The sequence below is a fragment of the Convolutriloba macropyga genome, chromosome 1 (genome assembly GCF_964194025.1).
Source record: "Convolutriloba macropyga chromosome 1, txConMacr16.3, whole genome shotgun sequence".
NCBI classification, from domain to species: domain Eukaryota; kingdom Metazoa; phylum Xenacoelomorpha; order Acoela; family Convolutidae; genus Convolutriloba; species Convolutriloba macropyga.
Window position 1 is genome coordinate 31,175,734 of NC_134468.1, and position 22,140 is coordinate 31,197,873.

The window sequence follows — 22,140 nt, forward strand, 5'->3', positions numbered from 1 at the left end:
GAAGCCGTCAAAACCATAAGATAGTTATCAAAAACATTATATTCTGGCTTAATAAAGAGCATAACATCACATCTGTTTACAGAGACTAAGCAACATATTATCAGAAAAAAAGATAAAAAGTGACAAAGCACAAATGAGATGTTTTTTAAAGAAAATGTTTTCAAAAGTCATCAAAACATAAGCTTTCGACTAAAAAAAAAACAAAGATGAGCTTAAAACTCCGTAAGACTCCAATTGGGTTTGTTATTAATAAAGCTAAGTTATAAGACTACAAAAAAACAATAAAAGTGGACAGATGTCAATATTTAACAAATAATTTTAGAAACCACGGTATTTAAGCCATAAAAACAATGAGATTTTAATAATGGTTAACTGAAAGTATTTCAATTCTTCCCTTCGGCCTCGTTTGATCATCATTTGGTCCTCCTTGTAATGGCTTTATCTGGAGAAGACATAATGAACACGATTTATTGACCAGTATAGAAACCTCATAAAAGTTTTGAATGAAAACCTGGTCTAAGACCTATATACATGAGTCAAAAGTCATAAACAACAGAAAAATAGTTTGCCGGTTCAGCGAATTTTGATGATACCTTTTAATAATTAGACAAAGCTTGATGGTGGAAAAATCAAGAACAAAAAGGGAAGGTTCAAAAATCCTTTTATTTTTGAAAATATTTCATCTGAAAGTCAATAAAACCATTGGCTTTAAAATGAATTTATTTGGTTGGTTCATTTATACTTTCAAGGGAAGAAACCATTGAGATCTCGCATAATCTATAGTAGAACAGAATTAGAAAAAAATCAGAATTGAACGACTGCAAAAAGAACAACAAAGAGAGGAAAAAGTTAAGAATTCTAATAAATTTTGCGAGCGAACGGCGTCGCAGCCGTCAAAACCATAAGATAGTTATCAAAAACATTATATTCTGGATTAATAAAGAGCATAACATCACATCTGTTTACAGAGACTAAGCAACATATTATCAGAAAAAAAGATAAAAAGTGACAAAGCACAAATGAGATGTTTTTTAAAGAAAATGTTTTCAAAAGTCATCAAAACATAAGCTTTCGACTAAAAAAAACAAAGATGAGCTTGAAACTCCGTAAGACTCCAATTGGGTTTGTTACTAATAAAGCTAAGTTATAAGACTACAAAAAACAATAAAAGTGGACAGATGTCAATATTTAACAAATAATTTTAGAAACCACGGTATTTAAGCCATTAAAACAATGAGATTTTAAAAATAATGGTTAACTGAAAGTATTTCAATTCTTCCCTTCGGCCTCGTTTGATCATCATTTGATCCTCCTTGTAATGGCTTTATCTGGAGAAGACATAATGAACACGATTTATTGACCAGTATAGAAACCTCATAAAAGTTTTGAATGAAAACCTAGTCTAAGACCTATATACATGAGTCAAAAGTCATAAACAACAGAAAAATAGTTTGCGGGTTCAGCGAATTTTGATGATACCTTTTAATAATCAGACAAAGCTTGATGGTGGAAAAATCAAGAACAAAAAGGGAAGGTTCAAAAATCCTTTTATTTTTGAAAATATTTCATCTGAAAGTCAATAAAACCATTGGCTTTAAAATGAATTTATTTGGTTGGTTCATTTATAATTTGAAGGGAAGAAACCATTGAGATCTCGCATAATCTATAGTAGAACAGAATTAGAAAAAAATCAGAATTGAACGACTGCGAAAAGAACAACAAAGAGAGGAAAAAGTTAAGAATTCTAATAAATTTTGCGAGCGAACGGCGTCGCAGCCGTCAAAACCATAAGATAGTTATCAAAAACATTATATTCTGGCTTAATAAAGAGCATAACATCACCTCTGTTTACAGAGACTAAGCAACATATTATCAGAAAAAAAGATAAAAAGTGACAAAGCACAAATGAGATGTTTTTTAAAGAAAATGTTTTCAAAAGTCATCAAAACATAAGCTTTCGACTAAAAAAAACAAAGATGAGCTTGAAACTCCGTAAGACTCCAATTGGGTTTGTTATTTATAAAGCTAAGTTATAAGACTACAAAAAACAATAAAAGTGGACAGATGTCAATATTTAACAAATAATTTTACGAAACCACGGTATTTAAGCCATTAAAACAATGAGATTTTAAAAATAATGGTTAACTGAAAGTATTTCAATTCTTCCCTTCGGCCTCGTTTGATCATCATTTGGTCCTCCTTGTAATGGCTTTATCTGGAGAAGACATAATGAACACGATTTATTGACCAGTATAGAAACCTCATAAAAGTTTTGAATGAAAACCTGGTCTAAGACCTATATACATCAGTCAAAAGTCATAAACAACAGAAAAATAGTTTGCGGGTTCAGCGAATTTTGATGATACCTTTTAATAATCAGACTAAGCTTGATGGTGGAAAAATCAAGAACAAAAAGGGAAGGTTCAAGAATCCTTTTATTTTTGAAAATATTTCATCTGAAAGTCAATAAAACCATTGGCTTTAAAATGACTTTATTTGGTTGGTTCATCTATACTTTCAAGGGAAGAAACCATTGAGATCTCGCGTAATCTATAGTAGAACAGAATTAGAAAAAAATCAGAATTGAACGACTGCAAAAAGAACGACAAACAGAGGAAAAAGTTAAGATTTCTAATAAAATTTGCGAGCGAACGGCGTCGCAGCCGTCAAAACCATAAGATAGTTATCAAAAACATTATATTTGTTCGATTGCGCAGTCTTATGACGTCAATTGGATCTGTTATTGGTATAGCAATTTGTCAAGCAAATTTGTAAAGAACAGGTTTTTTCGAAAGCTCGCTTTTACCAAAGCCAAGAAATCATTAGTTAAAAATTAAACCATTTTTTAGATGATTGTTATTTCACATGTTGGAAAGTTGAGGCGCTTTTTCCGAGACTAGGCTACGGGTTGACAGAAATTTGATATAAAAGATGCTTACTTCCTAATTTTTCTAATTTTTTTTGAAATAAGAGAAAGGAAAAGAAGATTTTTCTATGTTGGATCGAAGCAGCTTTTTTGGGCCCAGAAATCGTCCTACCACGAAAGTTTTTAAATTAAATTAAAAAGGGGCGTTTTTGCAATTTTTTTGGTGATCATAATCATTTGCCTCCAACTATTATTTTTTTGTAAGTCATGGAGGACGTTACAAAATTGCAGCCTACTCTAGTATATTCTCCAGCAATTAATTTGAACTCTTATAGCTATGATATGCAACGATTGACTGCAGAATGTTGACTTAAAAGTGAATGGTTTTTTAACGTTTTTTTATTGTTTTTAACTGCCTTTTGACAATGCAATTAAATTTTTTTGTAGTTGTAACTTTTCGTAAGCAAAACTGATGGTAGCTTTCACTCAGCTTATTGAAAAAGCGTCAGTAGAGTCTTGAATGAATGAATGAATGAATCGTTGATTTGGGTTTATCTTGTTTGCTCTTCAATTAATACTAAAGTTTACACCTTTCAGTTTGAAAAATATGATGTGGCAGTTCAAATAAAATTAGTAGAAAATTATTTGATCTCCAAAACATTGCTTGACAAAATGGTTGCCCAATTAATTCCGTAAACGTCAAGTCGAGATAGCCACTTGAATTATATTTGCCGGAAATATCTGAAACTTAAAAGATGATTGCAAGGAAAATTGGCAGATGTCGCAAATTGGACAAAAGTTGATTCTTTTTAGCAAAAACATTTCGTTCCAGGTCACTCTGTTAGAATATTGAGGCAAAAGTAGCACTTTTTAGTTTAAGAAGAATGCCCACGCAAGGTTTTGGTAACTGTTTCAGACAAAGCATGCAAAAAATGATTCGCTGCCAGTTTCAGTGACAAAAAGTAATTTTTTAAGTGAGTCAATTTTAGCAGATAATGTCTGGCGAAACAACTTAGCAATTTTTAAAATATTTATAATTAAAAGAAGAAATACATTTATGACGAGTTTTAACATAATGTCACAAGATCTAACAAAATTTGAATGACTGTTGCACTCATCGACTGAATTTTCACAATTTTTTTTTAATTCGAGAAATCCTGGAAGTAAAGTAATCTACGCTCCCTGGGCTTTCTGTTTTTCTACTTCATCTATTTCTTCGTGTCTGTCTTTCTCTGTCAAATATATCGATCGGTTAAAATAGACAGAACAAAATACGCAGCTGATGATATAGTTCTTCCGCGACGTGGATCGGAACGATCTTTTAAGGTCAGATTAGGAAACACGCTGGCTTAAGAGTTTTTAAGAGCTACGTTACTAAATTTTTCTTTTCTCATTGTCGGCTGAGCTAAATAATTCTTATGTAGTGTGTGCGTGTTTTTGAACTTGGTAGCTGATCCCTGTTCTCGAAACACTCTTGTTTTAGTATCTACAGTATCCATAGCGGTGTTGGATTGATTTTTGGATTTTCGGGGCAAGTTTTTTTTCAGAGTTTTGGTTTTTATAGAGTCATTGTTGCTTTTACACATTCTCTTAATTTTTTGATGTACGTTAGGCGGATTCTTTTGAAAACTCTCCCCAAATATATTTTCTGATGTTCTTTGAAGTGTTTGTTTGTCAATTTTTCATGACTTTGGCCAGGTTTCATTTTATATTGGGCAGTTCAATAAGCTCTATTCGCAAAAATTCGTCCATTTGAAGTTGTTGTATTGATCGAACTTATTCAAGATCCTGAGCCCACCTGATCAATTAAATTAAACGTCAAGTGCAAAAGTATTAAGTGCCGTATGCATGAGTTACCCTGTAGTGATACTTATATGTGTGACATTGACAGATTAGTTGAAGCATTTTCCACATCTCAGACTAACGGATCGCGAATGTCTAATTTCACCCGCGTTCCGCTTCACTAGTTGTACTTTAAGAGCTACAATTTTCAAAAAGAGAAGTGGCCAAATTATTGGAATATTTCCAAAGGCCCTCCCTTAAAATTGAAGCCTGAGCGACGGCAGTATGTTCCAATATTTATATAATGAGATATCAACACGGTAACGAAATTTAGTGCTGTGTTTTCACAGTGCCATAAAACCTCTAAATGGGAGATGAACTGCGAAAAGTGTCGAAATAATTGAGATGAATGTGAGGGGCTTTTGAATAATCTGTGTCGTCTTCATTAATCTCACTAAGTTTTATATGGTAAGTGACACATAAACCTTATTTGTGTTGAAAGTACAGAGGAGCCTATCTGGATAATAAACCAGAAAATATAGGCCAAAATGTCTGGTTGAATAAGAACTGAACTGGATCTGGTTCGAGTGTTATGAAGTGAGGCCGCTTGGTTTGCTGATGAAGAAATTACATTAGTCCTTTGGTCTTTTCAATGCGATTTTTTGCTCGCCGATTTCTTTTGTCTGACCCTTTTTACTTTTTGTCCTCAAAAACGTGATAAACATGCAGTGCCTGTAGAGCTCTTAGAGTCTTGAGACTTACTAGACTCTAAGTATGCGACTCTTCTAACTTCTTTTGGAGACATGAATTCATGCTGTTAAGGGTGAGGGGCATGACCCAACATCAATCCCACCCCTCCCCCCACTCCCCAATCCTGCACATTGTTGCACTCTTAACCCAGCGCGCTCGCCAGTCGTTGAGAGCAATTCGTCCGTCGATAGTCGGTTATGTTTTAATTGAAGTACTGGCGAGAAAGCTGGAACGTTCTCGTTCCTAAATTATTTCCTTAAAAGTGTACTTCATTATATTTTTATAGGTTTCTAAAGTTCTCGTGAGAAAATTAATATTTCTTTGAAATTTGTAAGCGGGCACCGTTGTTTTAAATAGTTTCCTCATGATGAAATTTGTTGCTTGTTTTCAAATAGTAGGGATATGGCCATCTTTGACTAACAAGTGCTATTCAATTCTTTTGTCAGTTCGCTTCGTGACGTCATTGCTATAAAATTTATGTTTTTCCTATAAGCAGCATTAATACTGTAAACCAATTAATAGTTTTCAAAGCCCTAGATACTGTAGATAGGCGTTGAAGAACTTAAATTTTGGGCTTGCTCGCCTTTGTCGAAAAGTGGGCACTGCTTACTGCTGCAACACTGAATTTTTTGTAGTTAACTTGCCGACTATTTTCAAAGATTAAAGAATAAAAGAAATTAATTTAGAATTTTCCGAAATTTATTTTTGTGTGAGCTTTTCGCAACATTGCGATCGCTGGCTGGGGATATCGTTTTTATCCTTTAGGTTCTCAGTAAACTGAGAGCAAAAAAGTGGTCTCTAATAAATTAGGTGGATTAACTGAAGATCCTGTAGAATGAATTGTTCTTTTTTAGAAAAGGACGATTGAGAGGTAATTTTCATTTGGCTATTATCAACTGTTAATTTTAAGCCTTTTTTTGTATAATATCTTCGCCAAGGTTCCGTTTGGTTTCCTGGAGAAACCTAGAGACCAAAGCTGATGTGATATGAGTTTAACGCGATTAAACTTGCATGATCGAAAAAATGACACTTGACACAAGTATTAGCTGTTCTTTTGAAGCGATATTCGGAGACTTGAATCTTTTCTGCTAGCACCCCCCAGCCCTATATAGCCGATATATTAGCACCCCCAAAATTAAAATTTTCGCGAATTGTAGGAGCGATGTTTGGACTTCATTGAAACAAGAATGTCATGTCTGGTTAGACTGAAGGCACTTTTAGAATATTTTCCCAAAAGTTTTTTTTTATGAATCGAGCCCTTATTGTAGCCGATAACACCAAAAGTGATTTAGTTTAGAAATTTTTTTGATGCTTACCTTCTATGCAACAAATGTCCGTTGAAATACGTAATACTTATAAACCATAGCTGTGCTAGCATTTAATAAATGCATATTTTTCATATATGTTCATGTATAAATTTACTTAACTTTAACATTATGTTCAAACATGTATAAATGGATATACAAAACTAAGGACCTTTTCGCAACTTTACAAACACTGGCTGGGATATCTTATTAATTCTTCAGGTTCTCAGTAAATTTAGAGCAAAAAATTGGTCTCTAATAAATTAGGTGGATTAACTGAAGATCCTGTAGAATGAATTGTTTTTTTTTTTAGAAAAGGACGATTGAAAATTAATTTTTACATGGCTATTATAAGCTGTTAATGTTAAGTCTGTGTTCGTATAATATCTTCACCAAGGTTCCCTTTAGTTTCCTGGAGAAACCTAGAGTCCAAAACTGATGTGATTTGAGTTTAAACTTGATTAAACTTTCATCATCGAAAAAAATGACACTTGACACAAGTATTAGCTCTTCTTTTGAAGCGATATTTGAAGACTTGAATCTTTTTCGCTAGCGCCCTCAGCCCTTTATAGCCGATATCTTAGCACCACCAAAATTAAAATTTTCGCGAATTCTAGGAGCGATGTTTGCACTTCATTCAAACAAGAGTGTCTGGTTAGACTGAAGGCACTTTTAGAATAGTTTCCTAAAAGTTTTTTTTATGAATCGAGCCCTTTGTGTAGCCGAAAACGCCAAAAGTGATTTAATGTAAATTTTGTTGATGCTAACCTTCTATGCAACAAATTTCAGTTGAATTACGTAATACTTATAAACCATAGCTGTGCTAGCATTTAATAAATGCATATTGTTCATATATGTTCATGTATAAATTTACTTAACTTTAACAATATGTTCAAACATTTTTATATAGATGTGCAAAACTAAGGAGCTTTTCGCGACATTGCAAACACTGGCTGGGATATCGTTTTAATACTTCAGGTTCTCAGTAAATTTAGAGCAATAAAATGGGTCTAATAAATTAGGTGGATTAAGTGAAGATCCTGTAGAATGAATTGTTCTTTTTTTCAGAAAAGGACGATTAAAAGGTAATTTTTACTTGGCTAATATCAGCTGTTAATTTTAAGCCTGTGTTCGTATAATATCTTCGCCAAGGTTCCGTTTGGATTCCTGGAGAAACCTAGAGTCCAAAGCTAATTTGATATGAGCTCAAATGCGATCAAACTTTCATGATAAAAAAATGACACTTGACACAAATTTTAGCTCTTCCTTCGAAGCGATTTTTGAAGACTTGTGTCCTTTCTGCTAGCTCCACCAGCCCTTTATAGCTGATATCTTAGCACCTCTAAATTTAAAATTTTCGCGAATTGTAGGAGCGATGTTTGCACTTCATTCAAACAAGAGTGTCTGGTTAGACTGAAGGCACTTTTAGAATAGTTTCCTAAAAGTTTTTTTCTATGAATCGAGCCCTTATTGAAGCCGATAACACCAAAAGTGATATAATATAGAAATTTTAATTGATGTTTACCTTCTATGCGATAAATTTCCGTTGAAATACGTAATACTTATAAAACATAGATGTGCTAGCTTTTAACAATTGCATATTGTTCATATATGTTCATGTATAAATATACTTGTCTTTAACAATATGTTCAAACTTGTATAAATGGATGTGCAACACTAAGGAGGTTTTCTCGCAGACATGATCCAGAGATTTTTTAGACCCCAAAATTAAAGTTTTCGAGAATTTTAGGAGCGATATTTGCATTTCATTGAAACAAGAGTGTCTAGACCGATTGGGGGCACTTTTAGAATAGTTCTCTAATTTTTGTGTGATTCGAGCCCCTTTTGTAGCCAATAACAAAAAAGTTATATAATGTAGATTTTTTTGTTGATGCTTAATTTGTATGCAACAAGTTTCCGTTGAAATATAAGACTTACAAACCATAGCTGTTCTAGCTTTTAATAAATGTGTATTGTTCATATATGCTCATGTATAAACTGACTTACTTTAACCGTATTTTCAAACATGTACAAAGGGGGAGGCGCAAATCTAATGGGGCGCTAGCAGAAAAGATCCCAAGATTCTTTTTAGTTCTGGTTCAGTTTTCCAGTTTTGAATTATTAAGAATTTGCTGATTGAGCTTTCCAGCCCTGAAATGCAGACACAGGTTGACATCTGGGTTGACAATAATAATGTAGGTTGTTAGGTTGTGTTAATTACTTTAAAATAGTTCTGTCTTCAAAGAACAATTGCCTGCAAGAAATATTTTTGTTTTTCCTCAGATTTTGATTTTTCTCGACAAGATTGGCTTAGCTGTGCAGAAGAGAAAAGCAGAATTCAGATTAAACTGGTTACCAACTATTTAAGTGATTTTGTATTTATACAGCAAAGACAATTTTTGAAATGACTTGAAGTTGGGGGGTCATAATTTAGAGCCAAAGAAGCTGTTTTCTCACGAATTTTTGTTGATTTCTATGGCTGCTTTACCGATGGCCGGTCGTTTGGCCGACATACAATTTAGCGGACACTTCAGCAAATATAACTACGCAAAAACTGCTGTTCATGCTTTTTACCCCCGCATTAAGCGGGTCTTAAATTTCAAAACAAATGTTATTTGACATTAAATACTAGCTAATTTGGCTATGCCGCAGTCGCTTGTGGGACTTGATATGAATCAATAACAGACAAACATATTATCGCTACCGAAAATAATTAGGTCGAAACTTCTTATAACACTATTTGAATTTGTTTTGATTTCTATCAATTTTGCATCGTCCTGATGAAATCTGTCGGCTAATTGGCGTGTCTCCTTATACCAATGACCCCGTTTTTGTCCCGCGTTAATTGCTCTGAAGAAGTTACATTTGCGTGCTCTTATTAATCAAAACGACGTTATTTAGGTTCTTAGGAGTCTTGAAAGAATTATATTTGTTTTGTGGATTATCACAACAATACAATTTGTTGTAAACAATTTCAGATCAGAGATTAAAAGTTGAGCATTTTAATTGATTTTCTTAATTTATAGAATTAATAGGTCGAGTTTTTAATCTCTAATTGAGGTCTAATGGAAATCGAAATCCATGGAAGGTGTTTGGTATAAGAAATTTGGGAAGTTTTCCCAAAATTAAAATAATTATCTTCAGAGTTTTTTGAGTTTTTTTTAATTGCGGTATCTCTCAGCTTTTGCGTTTTTCACGAGCTAATTCAAAATTACATGGATTTCTATCAGGAAGTTTATTTGAGGGCTTTTCAGGAGCTTTTTACTGATATCACTGTTTTTCGTCTCGGCAAATATATCAGTTGGGCAAATTTGTTATCAGTTGGAAGTTGTGTTATTACAATTTCAGGTTTGAGTCACTAATGGCTTAGCCGCGGTTCTTTAATTAAAATGGTGCTGCAGGCTGCTGAAAATTTTACAATTTCTTCTCTCTGTTTTCGTTTTTGTATTTCGTTTCGTACTTCATCTTGCGCTTCGTCTTTGTTTTTCTTTTTGTAGAATTGTCTTAAGCGACGCCTGATTTGGAACATTAGCCGCGCTTCGCACAGCTTACGTCAATTTAATAAGTGCTTATTTTACATTTGTTGATGTATAAACTTACTTTATGTATAAAATACTTTATGAATGGGGTTGCAAAACTAAGTGTGGGGGTTTCCCTAGCAGAAATGATCCTAAGACTCTTAGTAGACCCCCAATATTTGAGTTTCGCGAATTGTTAGAGCGATATTTGCCTTTCGTTGAAACAATGGTGTCTAGGTAGATTGAAGTTACTTTTAGAATAGTATTTTGAAAAATTTTTGTGAATCGAGCCCTTATTGTAGTCAATTAGAAAAAAGTACTTTTAGAATTATTTTGATGCATACTTTATATTCAACAATTTTCCGTTGAAATATGTAGTACTTACAAACTATAGCTGTACTATCTTCTAATAAATGTGTATTGTTCATTTATGTTCATGTATAAACTTACTTAACTTCAACAGTATTTTTAAACATATTTAATGGGGGGTGCAAATCTAAGCGGGGGTGCTAGCAGAAAATATCCAAAAACTTTGTAGTTCTGGTTCAATTTTAAGGTTTGAATCATGAACAATTTGCTGATTTAATTTCCTCCAGCTCTGAAATCACCAATGCAGACATAGGTTGACATCATCTGTTTCTTTTCGTAGAATAACCAAACCAAAAGTAACAGTTTGTTTTGAAAGCGCGTTAACGAATAATTTGTTTTTTTTGAATAGTTCTGTCTGCAAAGAACAAATGCCTTCAAAAATTATTTGTTTTTTTTTCTCAGCATTATTTGATTTTTCTCGTCACGATTTGTTTAGCAGTGCAGAATAGAGAAGTAGTTTTCAGAATAAAATGACTGCCAGCTGTTTAAGTGATTTGTTCTTTATACAGCAAAGACAATTTTTGAAATGACTTGAAATTTGAGGGTCATAATTGAGAGCCAAAGAAGCTATTTTCTCACGAATTTTTGTTGATTTCTATGGCTGCTTTACCCATGGCCGGTCATTTGGCCGACATACAACTTAGCGGACACTTCAGCAAATATAACTTCGCAAAAACTACTGTTCATGATATTTACCCCCGCATTAAGCGGGTAAAGTAGCGTTCCTTAGTTTTTAAAACTAATGTTATTTGACAATAAATACTAGCTAGTTTGGCTATGCCTCAGCGGCTCATGGGATTTGATTTGAAGCTATCACAGACGAACAAATTATCACGATCGGAAATAATTAGGTCGAAATTTCTAATGGAACTATTTGATTTTGTTCTGATTTCTATCAATTTGGCATCAGAACAAAATCAATGCGAAATTTTGTTGATTGATTTTGCATTGAATGATTCAATGCGATTTCGCATTGTTGATCAATGCGAAATCTGTCGGCTAATTGGCGTTTCTTCTAATGACCTAGCCCCCTTTTTTATCTGGCGGTAATTTCTCTAGAGAAGCTACATTTGCGTGCCTTATTTACTCAGAATGACGTCCTTTAGGTTCTTAGAAGCCTTAAAAGAATTATGGTAGTTTTGCAGAGTATACAATTTGTTGAAAAGAATTTAAGATCAGAGATTAAAAGTTGAGCAAATTTTTTGAATTTATAGAATTAATAGCTCGAATTTTCAATCTCTATTTGAGGTCTATTGGAAATCGAAATCCATGGAAGAAATTTGGATTAAGAAATTTGGAATTTTTCCAAAAATTAAAATCATTATCTTCTGAGTTGTTTTTGGGTTTTTAATTACGGTATCTCTGAGTTTTCACTTTTTTCACAATTTAATTCAAAGTTCCATTGTGGTCTATCAGGAAGTATATAAAAGGGCTGTCTAATTTAAATCATATGTGACTTTTTACTGGAGCTTTTGACTGATATCAATGTTTTATGTCTCTGCAAATATATTAGTTGGGCAAATTTGACCAAATAATATCCAGGCTGTCATTAATTTTCTAGCCCCCAAGTGCTTTCGGAACAAGAAACGAAAAAAATGGATCTCTTGGCGATTTATTTGATTGTTGATTTTTGGAAGTTTTTTTTTTAAATTGCAATTTCAAGTTTGAATCACAAATGGTAGCTGGCCTAGCTACGATTCTTTAAATAGAAGGGTGCTTGCTGCAGGCTCCTGAAAAATTTACAATTTCTTCGTTTTTTCTTTGGTTTTGTCGTTTGTCTTTCGTTTCGTCTGCGTCTTCCCTTTTTGTTGTAGAATTGTTGTTAAAAGGAAAATATGTTTAGCTCTGTTGTTTAGCTGTTGTGAGTTGGTAAATTATTGGTGGTTGATTACGTAAATATCCGATACTTACCCGTCTTATAACAGTTCCAGCTGGTTCAACTTTTTGATTAAGAGGACTCTTATGCGACGCCTGATTTGGAACATTAGCCGCGCTTCGCACAGCTTACGTCAATTGGTTTTGTTTTTACTTGAGATGTTTGTTGGATAACCTTCACCAAGCTGTGGAATTAAGACGTATGTGAGGTATTTAAGATAATAAGCTGTCTGATTAAGGTTTTATTCAGCTCTTTGATCTTGCCTGTTCGTGGTCTAATCTTTTATCAGAATCAAAAACAAGATGTTTCTGTTGTACCTGTCGCGTTTGAACTTCAGTTTGTAAATTGATTTTTGCCTTTTACTAATGTTTGAAATATTTCCCTCTTAATGTCAGGAACAGTAATTTGTGGTATCTTTTTACTAATGCTGGACATTTTCTTGTGCGTCACAGTTTTTTCTGTTATTTTCACAGACTAACTTGACATTATTTGGTTTCAATTATTGTTCTGTTAGGTTTGTAAATTTGTTTGGTTTCTGTTTGAATTATTTTTCAATCTTTGATGATAAGTTGAGAGAAATTACCACTCGAGTCGTAATATTTACTTCAAAATTTTGATATTTTTTGTGCTGCTCAACTTGCCGTAAAATTCTCTTGGGACAGCTTTGAAGTTTTTCATAAGTAGCTCTTGAGCTGTGAATGCTTATTTATTGCCAATTTCAAATTAGACCTATTGTTACTCTCCGTTACTTGTTTTTGAAAAAAAAATAGAATTCTAGCTTTGTGTAGTAATTTGCTCATTTATCTCCAGAAACTGAAAACGACACCATCTCAAGTTCCGGAGGAAATTCGAAGTCCAACTTCCGCTCACGTGATCGCACGTCCAGAGGTGGAGCTGGAACCTCGAGTGATTACAACAAGAATGGAAGTCTGGGAAGTGGTTTTTCCGATCGGTTCGAAGTTCCCAATTCCCGTTCAGCTGCCCAGGAGTCGAGGAGAGAAAGCAGTGCTGCAAGTAATATTCTGTCCACGTGGGGACTGACCAATGCACTCATGACTCCGAATGAGAAAGCGAGCAAATCAGATGACAGATACGTGTGTCCCAATGACAGACAGCTGTCCCTTAGAGCCAAGTTAGTCAAGTTTGCTTAGGGTTCCTTTGTGAACCCGTAGAATATGACTGGCTGCAATTAACTGCTCTCAAGCGCATTTACAAAGTACTGCTCTCAAACGTAATTGTAGAAATTACTTGGCTCCTGGTGGTCTTTTTTTAATTGCATTTTTCGCTTGATCGGGTTTGTAGCCTCACGACTTGAGTTTTACTTGAGAGAAAAGGCTAAACAGTAATCCCCGAGAGCTCTTCGTCGAACGTTCGTCTGTTATGTTTGATATTTTATCATGGTACGTATAGTAATGATACTTCTAGTTTTTGTACGCGCAGTTTAGTGAAATTTCTTTCTCGTTTTTATTTGCAGATTTGTTTCATATTTCAGGTACAACTGCACAATTGATTTTTAATAGCCGCAAAGCATTAGCTGGAGCTATTGTTGGCCTTCTCTTGGTTTTTATTTCAACTCGAAGAGACGTTATGGTTTTCTGTTTTTACGACTCGAAGAGGCGTTATGGTTTTCTGTTTTCACGACTCGAAGAGGCGTTATGGTTTTCTGTTTTTTGATGAGTGAGCGAGCAAAGAAACCGAAAGTCCAGGGACTGACTGAAGGTTGAAAAAGTTATTTTAGTGACCAGATTCGAAGAGCGGAGAACAGCGAGAATGGTTATATTATTCATGCCTTTTGAAACAGAGCGAGAAATGTGGGTGTGAAAAAATTTCCATAAATCATGTGATATTTTTTGGTCACATGCTTCTTTTTGAAGCTGTTTTCCTGTTTTTTTATTTTGTCCAAATAGCTATTGTAGGCAAAAGTATTAGAATTAAGCCTCTTTTGGTACCTTTTGATTTTTTTTGTATATAGCGGGAATTTAACGCTAATTTGAAGGTTTTTCAACTATTTTGCTGATTTTTAGTCTATTTTTGCTATTTCTGGCTGATTGTATCGTTTTATTGAGCCTCATTTCTGTAGCTTTGTTTACTACAATGGATACAAGTTTCTTTTGCTGCCAACTTGTCTCTTTCTATGAAATTTGACAAAAAAATTAGTCTTTTCTTGGTTTTTACTACAACTCGAGGAGGCGTTATGGTTTTCTGTTTCTACGACTCGAAGAGTCGTTGTGGTTTCCTGTTTTTTTATATAAGTGAGCGAGCAAAGAAACTAGACGTTCAGGGTGTGAACGAAGTTCGTAAAAGTTATTTCATTGACCAGATTTGAAGAGCGGAGAAAAGCGAGAGTGTTTATTTCATTCATGCGTTTTGAAACAGAGAGAAAAATGTAGGTGTTTTCGTTAAGCAAGTGATTTTTTTGTTCACGTGTCGTTCCCGGAGTTCTCCTGCCTCTGTTTTCTATAAGTGAGCGAGCACGAAAACCGGATTGTCAGGGAGTGAATAAAGTTTGTTGATGAACAAATTCGAAGAGCAGAGAAAAGAAAGAGTGGTTATTTTGTACATGACTTCATTTTAAACAGAGCGAGAAATGTGGGTGTGAAAAATTTTTCATGCAGAAAGGGATTTTTTTGTTTACGTGGTAATGTAGTTGACTGGTTTTGAAAGTTATCGGTAATTCAATGAACTTTCACGCTATTTTGAATATTTTTCAACTTTTTTGTGATTTTAAGGCTAATACTAAGATTTACCAGATGAATTTAAGCCTAATGCTCGTATTCAATTTATATTACCAATTAAATACTACCGGTTTTTTGCCTTGACAATTGTCATTTTCTTAGTTTTTCGAAATTAGAGATATTTGTGTGCTTACCGTGGCTTGTTCAAAGCTGTGTGAGCAATAAAATTATATGTGTGCATGAAATAATGTATTCCGTTTGTATTTGTGCTTGTAGAGTTTGCAAACCTAAGTAAATGTTCGTAATTTTTTTGTTGTTTAAGATCGGTTAAGTTTGTTTTTTCTCTCTTTTGTTTTTTTCCTCTCTTTACGATTATTTTTCTCTGCTTTGATGCTTACTCTCATCAGATAGTACTCTCTCTCTCTCTCTCTCTCTCTCTCTCTCTCTCTCTCTCTCTCTCTCTCTCTGTCTATCTCTCTTTCTCTCTCTCTCTCTCTCTCTGTGTGTGTGTGTGTGTGTTTGTGTGTGTGTGTGTGTGTGTGTGTGTGTGTGTGTGTGTGTGTGTGTGTGTGTGTGTGTGTGTGTGTGTGTGTGTGTGTGTGTGTGTGTGTGTGTGTGACCTTCGGGAGTAAAAACAATGAGTATATGATTGTTTTAGTTTCTCCAATTTATAACCTTTGCTGTTTTTGTTTACTTTGTTTGATTGATTTAGTTTCTCCAATTTTGGTGCTGTTTGCTTTTTGGCTGCCACTGTTCAATTGATCTGCTTGTCAGATGCAGTGGTTTTTCATTCAGTTCTTTGGATTGTATTTCAGTACTTGTCCTGTTATGTTTTTAATTGTCCTTCATTTCTTTTCCCTTAGCTTCCTTTTCTCTACATGAAATTTTGCTGATAATTTTTCTGTTAATGGGGAGTTGTTTAATGAATGACAACTAACCGTGTTGCATGGTCTTTTGCTAATGGTTGTTTTGGAGTTTCAAAGAAATTTTTATCAGATCAGTTGTGAGCTATTTTTCCACTGTTGATGTTCCTGTTATTGTTTGAAATTTGTGCAAGTTAGTGTGGTCAATTTTTTTCCTGCGAGTCGTTTCCGGAATTCTTCTGGCTATGTTTTTTAAGATCTGTATAAATAATTTAATGATTTTTTTAGTCAAATTGAAGTGATGATTTTTTCACGCCGAAACGAAGTGGAACAAAAACGCAAGTGCTTTTGCGGCGTAAAATTTTTGTGCTCCATTTTAAAATAGATTTAGAAAACGGCGTTTGAACCAAACGGCATTTTGACATTGCCTTTTACTGTTTTTTGGCTATTCTGATGTGATTCTTTCCTAAACGGTTTTTCCAATTCATTAATCGACCATTCTATGTCTAATTTTTTTGTTCAGTCAATGAAAAATTTCAGAATTTTGCCTGAAACCGGACTTGTCTTGCTATCTTTTTTACTTCGTCGAACAAAAAGTCTTTTAGTTTTACCTCATTTTGCCGCTTTTTGGGCATTTAGCCTAGAGATCTTCTTCGCTCGATCTGCTGAAAATATTTTTGAACAGAATTTGCTCAAAACAATCCAAAATGAAAAGAATCAGTAGCAACAAACGAAACGAAAATTAGAAACTTGATGAAGCCTTAAAGCCCAATTATAGATGAGAATCACTTGAATTTTGTTCTTATAAGTCTTAGTTACTATCTCGGACCTTTTTCCGTTTGTGCCTACCAACTTAGTGGGTGCATCTTTTTTGCCCCCCCCCCCCCCAAACACATGCGCCATATTTTTACTTAATGATTTAATGGTACGTGCTCTGTAATGGGTGTTGCATAACGTATTGGGGGCACAAACGGAAAAGATTCACCATCTCTAATGTTGATATTGGTTTTGATATTAGCTTTTGTATACTCGAAACGAGAAGCAGAAGTATTTCTAACAGCCAAATGAAATGAAAGTATTTAACATTTTAAAAATGTATTCGTACAGTCTATTTTCTATATTTTCCTGTTCTTTTAATCCTAATAGGAGTTATGGGTATCAAGGGCGGCTATTTTCGGGCAATCTGCCTGTTATGTGTTATTGTTTTGACCACAGTTGGATAAGGTTAAATATTTTGCTAGTTTTTTTCTCCTTGTTGTTATCTTAGAGATATTTTCAAACATCTTTGAGAGTTTTAGCTACCCCACTGACAAATTTGTTTTTGTCGGCAATATCTTTTGCAGGGATAATAACTTTGGCTCCCTTAAATTTATAACACTGTTATACCTGTTTTGCTTTGTAATTTTTTCCATGTAGAATTTGTTAAGATTTCGATCAATTTAAAAGAAAATGGTTATACGAATTTCCGCTTTTTCACATCGTAAAACATCGTTTGTTTTTTCAGAATGTTGCTGTTTGATAGTGTTAGGATCATATTTGACTAATTTTGTTTTATTTTTTACAGCTGAAGTTTTTTTCGGCTCTTCCAACAGCTTTGTTAATGAAATTTTATACAAGGAGGCTCTGTAATGTGCATTGGCACATAACGTTCTGACCCCGATTATCCACAAGTTTGGCTTAATTGTCTACCAAATGAGGAAGAGCTAGAAAGCTTTCATAAAATCACATTTTCATCAAAAATAAATGGTGTATGAATAAAAAATGTTTTCAACTCAGGTAAAGTAAATAATGCCACTGTGGGCCGGTGAGACCAGCCATTTTTAATACTGCGAGACAAATAATTCAAATAAACCAATCAAACAAAATTTTGAATTCAAACCTCAATGTCTATTTTCTCTGTTTTTTTGAACAAAAAATACAAAATGTCAAAATAGCGTCAAATAAAACCTATACAAATTAAATCAGGTTCTTTTTCACTGCGCAAAGCATGGAAACCATCCTTGATGAGACACGGTATCAAGTAGACAAAAAAAGAACAAAAACGAGAAAAAAAGAACAAAGTATAAAAAATAAGTATGATTCCTTGAGAACAAATAGTTTCGGACAATGAAAACCATTATATATCAATTCAAATCTTTAAAAACTTTTTTCCCTTGATACCTCAATTTGAGTACATTGAGATCTGTCATTATCCAGAATATGTTGTTCGTCTGCAAAAACAAACGACAATTTCATACAAAATAAAAATTTCTTTAATTTTTGCAAGAAAACGGTGGCGAAGCCGTTAGAACAAAAATTTATTCAGTATGTAATAAGATACAATGGACTGCGTTGTTTTTCAACACCAATGGTAAGAAAAAATAGAAAGTTAAAAAAAATAGATTTATATTTTTGGAAAACATTTAATTTCACTGATATAAAAACGTACGCTAGCAACTGAAATCATTAACTAGGTTTTCTTGTTCTAAACAGAAAGCTTTGAGCATATTTCTTTGTTCAGGTTATGTCTAGAAATAGAACAATAAATTGACAAAAATGTAAAATTAATGTTTTGCGAAAAACCTGTTTAGAAGCCATTAAAACAATGAGCCATACCCTAAAGACCTTTAATATTTTCAATTATGACGTCAACACCAATAGACAGGCGACTTGTAGTCCATGAGACTAGGTAACATTATAGACAAGAAAGAATAGCAAAACGCAAGTTAAAAAAATACGTCTTTGTATTAATTTTAAAACATTTATTTTCGAAGTCATGAAAAAATTTAGCTATCAGATGAAATCAGTAAATAGATTCCTCCATTAATCCTGAGGAAGGCGGGAAGACCTGCAATTATCCAGAATATATTCTTAAGATTACAAACAGAAAATAAAGGCGAAGATGTTCAATAAAGTTAGCAAATTTTAAAAGAGAACAAAAAATGAAAAGTTAAAATATACATTTTGAAGGCGTAAAATTATTTGCTAGCTACTGAAATCATGCGACTACGAAAAGAACGACCAATTAAGACAAAAATCAAGAATAAAGCCGTTTTTGCGAAAAACCTGTATCGGAGCCGTTAAAACTAGGCAATGCACTAAAAAGATTTGATATGTTCAATTGTGCCTTTCGTCAGCACGAATAATTTTATATGCGTCCTCTGAATATTGAGACTAGGTAACAGTTAGGCAAAAGCGAATAGCAGAGTTCTAATTTAAAAATTAATTCTATTTTGTCTTTAAAACATTTGACTTTAATGTCTTGATAAACTTGTTATCGACTGAAATCTGTAAATGGGTTCCTTTTTTCATCCATAGCATAGGAAGCCGCTAAAACCTGCAATTATCTTGTAAGAACTTGCCAAACGAGGTTCGATTTGTCAGCTCTTTAAATGCCAATAATGTGATATTTGATCTGTCAATATTGCGATAAGACAATAGATAGAACCTCAATAATGGGAAAATGTCCAAAAAATTTTTGGGAGAATTTAATTAAAAAGTAAAACCGCATTAAATATTAAATTTTAGTTCACTAGCAAGGCGATGTGACCTCTATTTGCTAACCCTACGCTACAAGTGAACCAAAAAAGAGAAAAAAGTCCCAAAGCTCAATAATCTAGTGCTTATTTTGAAAATATTTATTTTGAAAAAAGAGCGATAAATATAAAAATATGTAAAAAAACATGATTGCAATCCAAAGTTTTTCAAGAAACAACGATTGAAACAAAACTAGCCGTGCTTTTGCTATTCGTAATTGTTCCGAATATCATGGATATGTATAATTTGACAAAAATTCAATATTTCGAAAATAAATTTTGAATAAATATTTGCATATTCATTGAGTAAAATTAGCAAAAAACTGGCAATATTTTAATTAAAGAACACTCAAAAAGTCCCCTTAAAAAACTAGCTTTCCCTTGAGTTGAAAATGATTGTGTCAGCAGTTTTTAGGTATGTTAATCCGGCAATTTCGTAAAAAGCTGCTAAAAAATTGAATCAACCAGATCAACAACAATCTTCTGTTTTTAAACCAACACAACTATCGTTACCAATTTTAGCATTTTTTTTAAAGAAAATTTGGCGAAAATTGAGTACAAATACGGAAAATATGAAAAATAACAACGAAAATCAGTCAACTGTTCACAAAAATTTAAACCTCTATAACTCCGTAGAAAAAAACGAAATTCAAAAAATATTTTAGTTGTATATTCTACGCTGGATGGGTTTTCTAATGATACCACTCACAACTTTCTACGATGAGCATATCGATCGGTCAAAATTGACTGAACAATAAAACCCATTTTAGTATATAGTTCCTCCCCCACTTAAGTGGGTCTGAGCAAATGTTTTGGCGATACTTGAGATAATTGTCGCCAACTTTTTTGGCCTGCCAAAAATTAGAATACAGGGAATGGACAAATTAGCTGTACGTGAAGGCCAGATCCTGAGTTGTTATTTCTTGAAATAAAAGCTGTTTGCAGTTTTCTAAATTAGGGATCATATTAGCTTTGTTAGCTAAAATATGCTCTATTTCGATATTTGTTTCTACTCATTGGTCTAGAAAGATTGTCTAACTGTTTTATTGATTTTTATGTCAACGCATTGGGAAGGGTGCAGTTTTTAAAATAGTGAAATATTGGTGATGTATTAAAAGAAGCTGGTAGATGAGATTTCGGAAACGTTAAAAGTTGTCACTATTAAAGTTGTTGGTACATAGTTTGCTTACGTTTTTATAAAATAACCATCAAAATACTGATGCCAATAGTAAATAATTATTGCAAAACGAACAGTGAACTGAATATAAGTTTTTTCTTTCTTCTTTAATTTTTACTCGTTTTAATCGTTTTTACAGCTAACATGGTAGATGATATTTTTCTCAATGGCTTTTCTGTGCTCTTTTCTCTGTTTACTTGGACGAATGTGAATGAGAGGTATTGGAATATGGTTTGCGAATGCACAATGCCAAGCCACTGTTTCGTAATAATGATGTTAGTGCTTTGCATCTAAATTTTATAGAATTAAACTTGAGTGAGCATGATTATGACTCATTGTATGTATTTATTCGTATTGAGAAAAAATTCATTGTTTTTAAATTTTGAAAATGTTTCTGTGTACGTTTTGTGTTGTAGGCTTGGTACTGGCTGGTCAATGCGTACACACAAGAGGTCCCGGTCAGTGCAGCCATTTTCCTTCACCAGAAGATTCAGCAGTCGCTACTCCTCAACCTCCGCAGGGGATAGACGACAGTCTGCTCTATCGTCTCCTGAACAGGTACAAATTCTCATCTAACACCAGTCGATTACAATTGGTTATCTTGCAAGATAGTATAAAATAACAGATATTTGTCCTGCAAGATAACCATTTTGCTCTAAATTTGCAATATTGTGAATTGGCAAATTTGCGAGATTTATAAATTTGCAATTGTACCGCATGGTAGGATCTTTTGGATCTTCGAACAGTTAAGGATCTTGGTTCTGTATCTTTAGGATCGTAATACAGTTAGGATCTGCAGTTATGCTAACTTTTTTTCGCACATTTGTCCTTCTTTTTACTTACATTATGAACGTACGTTTTAAACTTGTTCATTTTATGCAAAATTTATGTAGTCATTCAGCACCAACTCAGAACAACAGTTCTGTTTAAAAGCAACCGAGAATAAGTTGGGACATTATCCGGGGGTTCGGGGGGATACCACTTCAAGCTGCAAACGTTGACGAAACAAGGTTTTGATTTTAGATGACCAACGGGGAGGACCACTTCTCCTTTGAATCCAATGGAGACGGGGGTGGGAGCGGTGGAGGGAGGTCATCGAGTGCGTGTGGTGGGTATGAGAGTAACATCAGTGAGGGTGAAATGGCTGTCATCCAATCAGTGCTGAAGAGAGCTGACCAAATCACCACCATGGAGCAACAGCGTATCGGGTCAGTAAAGATCATCCCAACGTTTGAGGCTTTAAGATTTTTCGGTATGTAATGTCCTGAAAATCATTACTATTAATTCTCCATTTTTTTGTATGTGTGATTAACATTCTAATTTGTGATAACTTTCGAAACTTTCAATTGCTCATTGCTTAGTTACCACATGTTCAAGAATTTGTATTCTTATAAAGGTTGAATTTAGTTTTTTTTCATATGTTCTTAAAACTAAGAGTTATGATT

The 22,140-nt window shown here is 33.7% G+C and overlaps 1 protein-coding gene across 1 annotated transcript in view; it reads left to right on the forward strand.

The window, feature by feature from the left end:
• The window catches only part of LOC142338286 (uncharacterized), a 263,519-nt gene that overhangs the window by 29,834 nt on the left and 211,545 nt on the right, over nt 1-22,140 (forward strand). Inside the window, exons 3-5 of the mRNA XM_075388005.1 lie at nt 13,276-13,597; nt 21,112-21,253; nt 21,719-21,903. Of these exons, the coding sequence (XP_075244120.1) occupies nt 13,276-13,597; nt 21,112-21,253; nt 21,719-21,903 (649 nt within the window). The remainder of the gene's footprint in view (nt 1-13,275; nt 13,598-21,111; nt 21,254-21,718; nt 21,904-22,140) is intronic.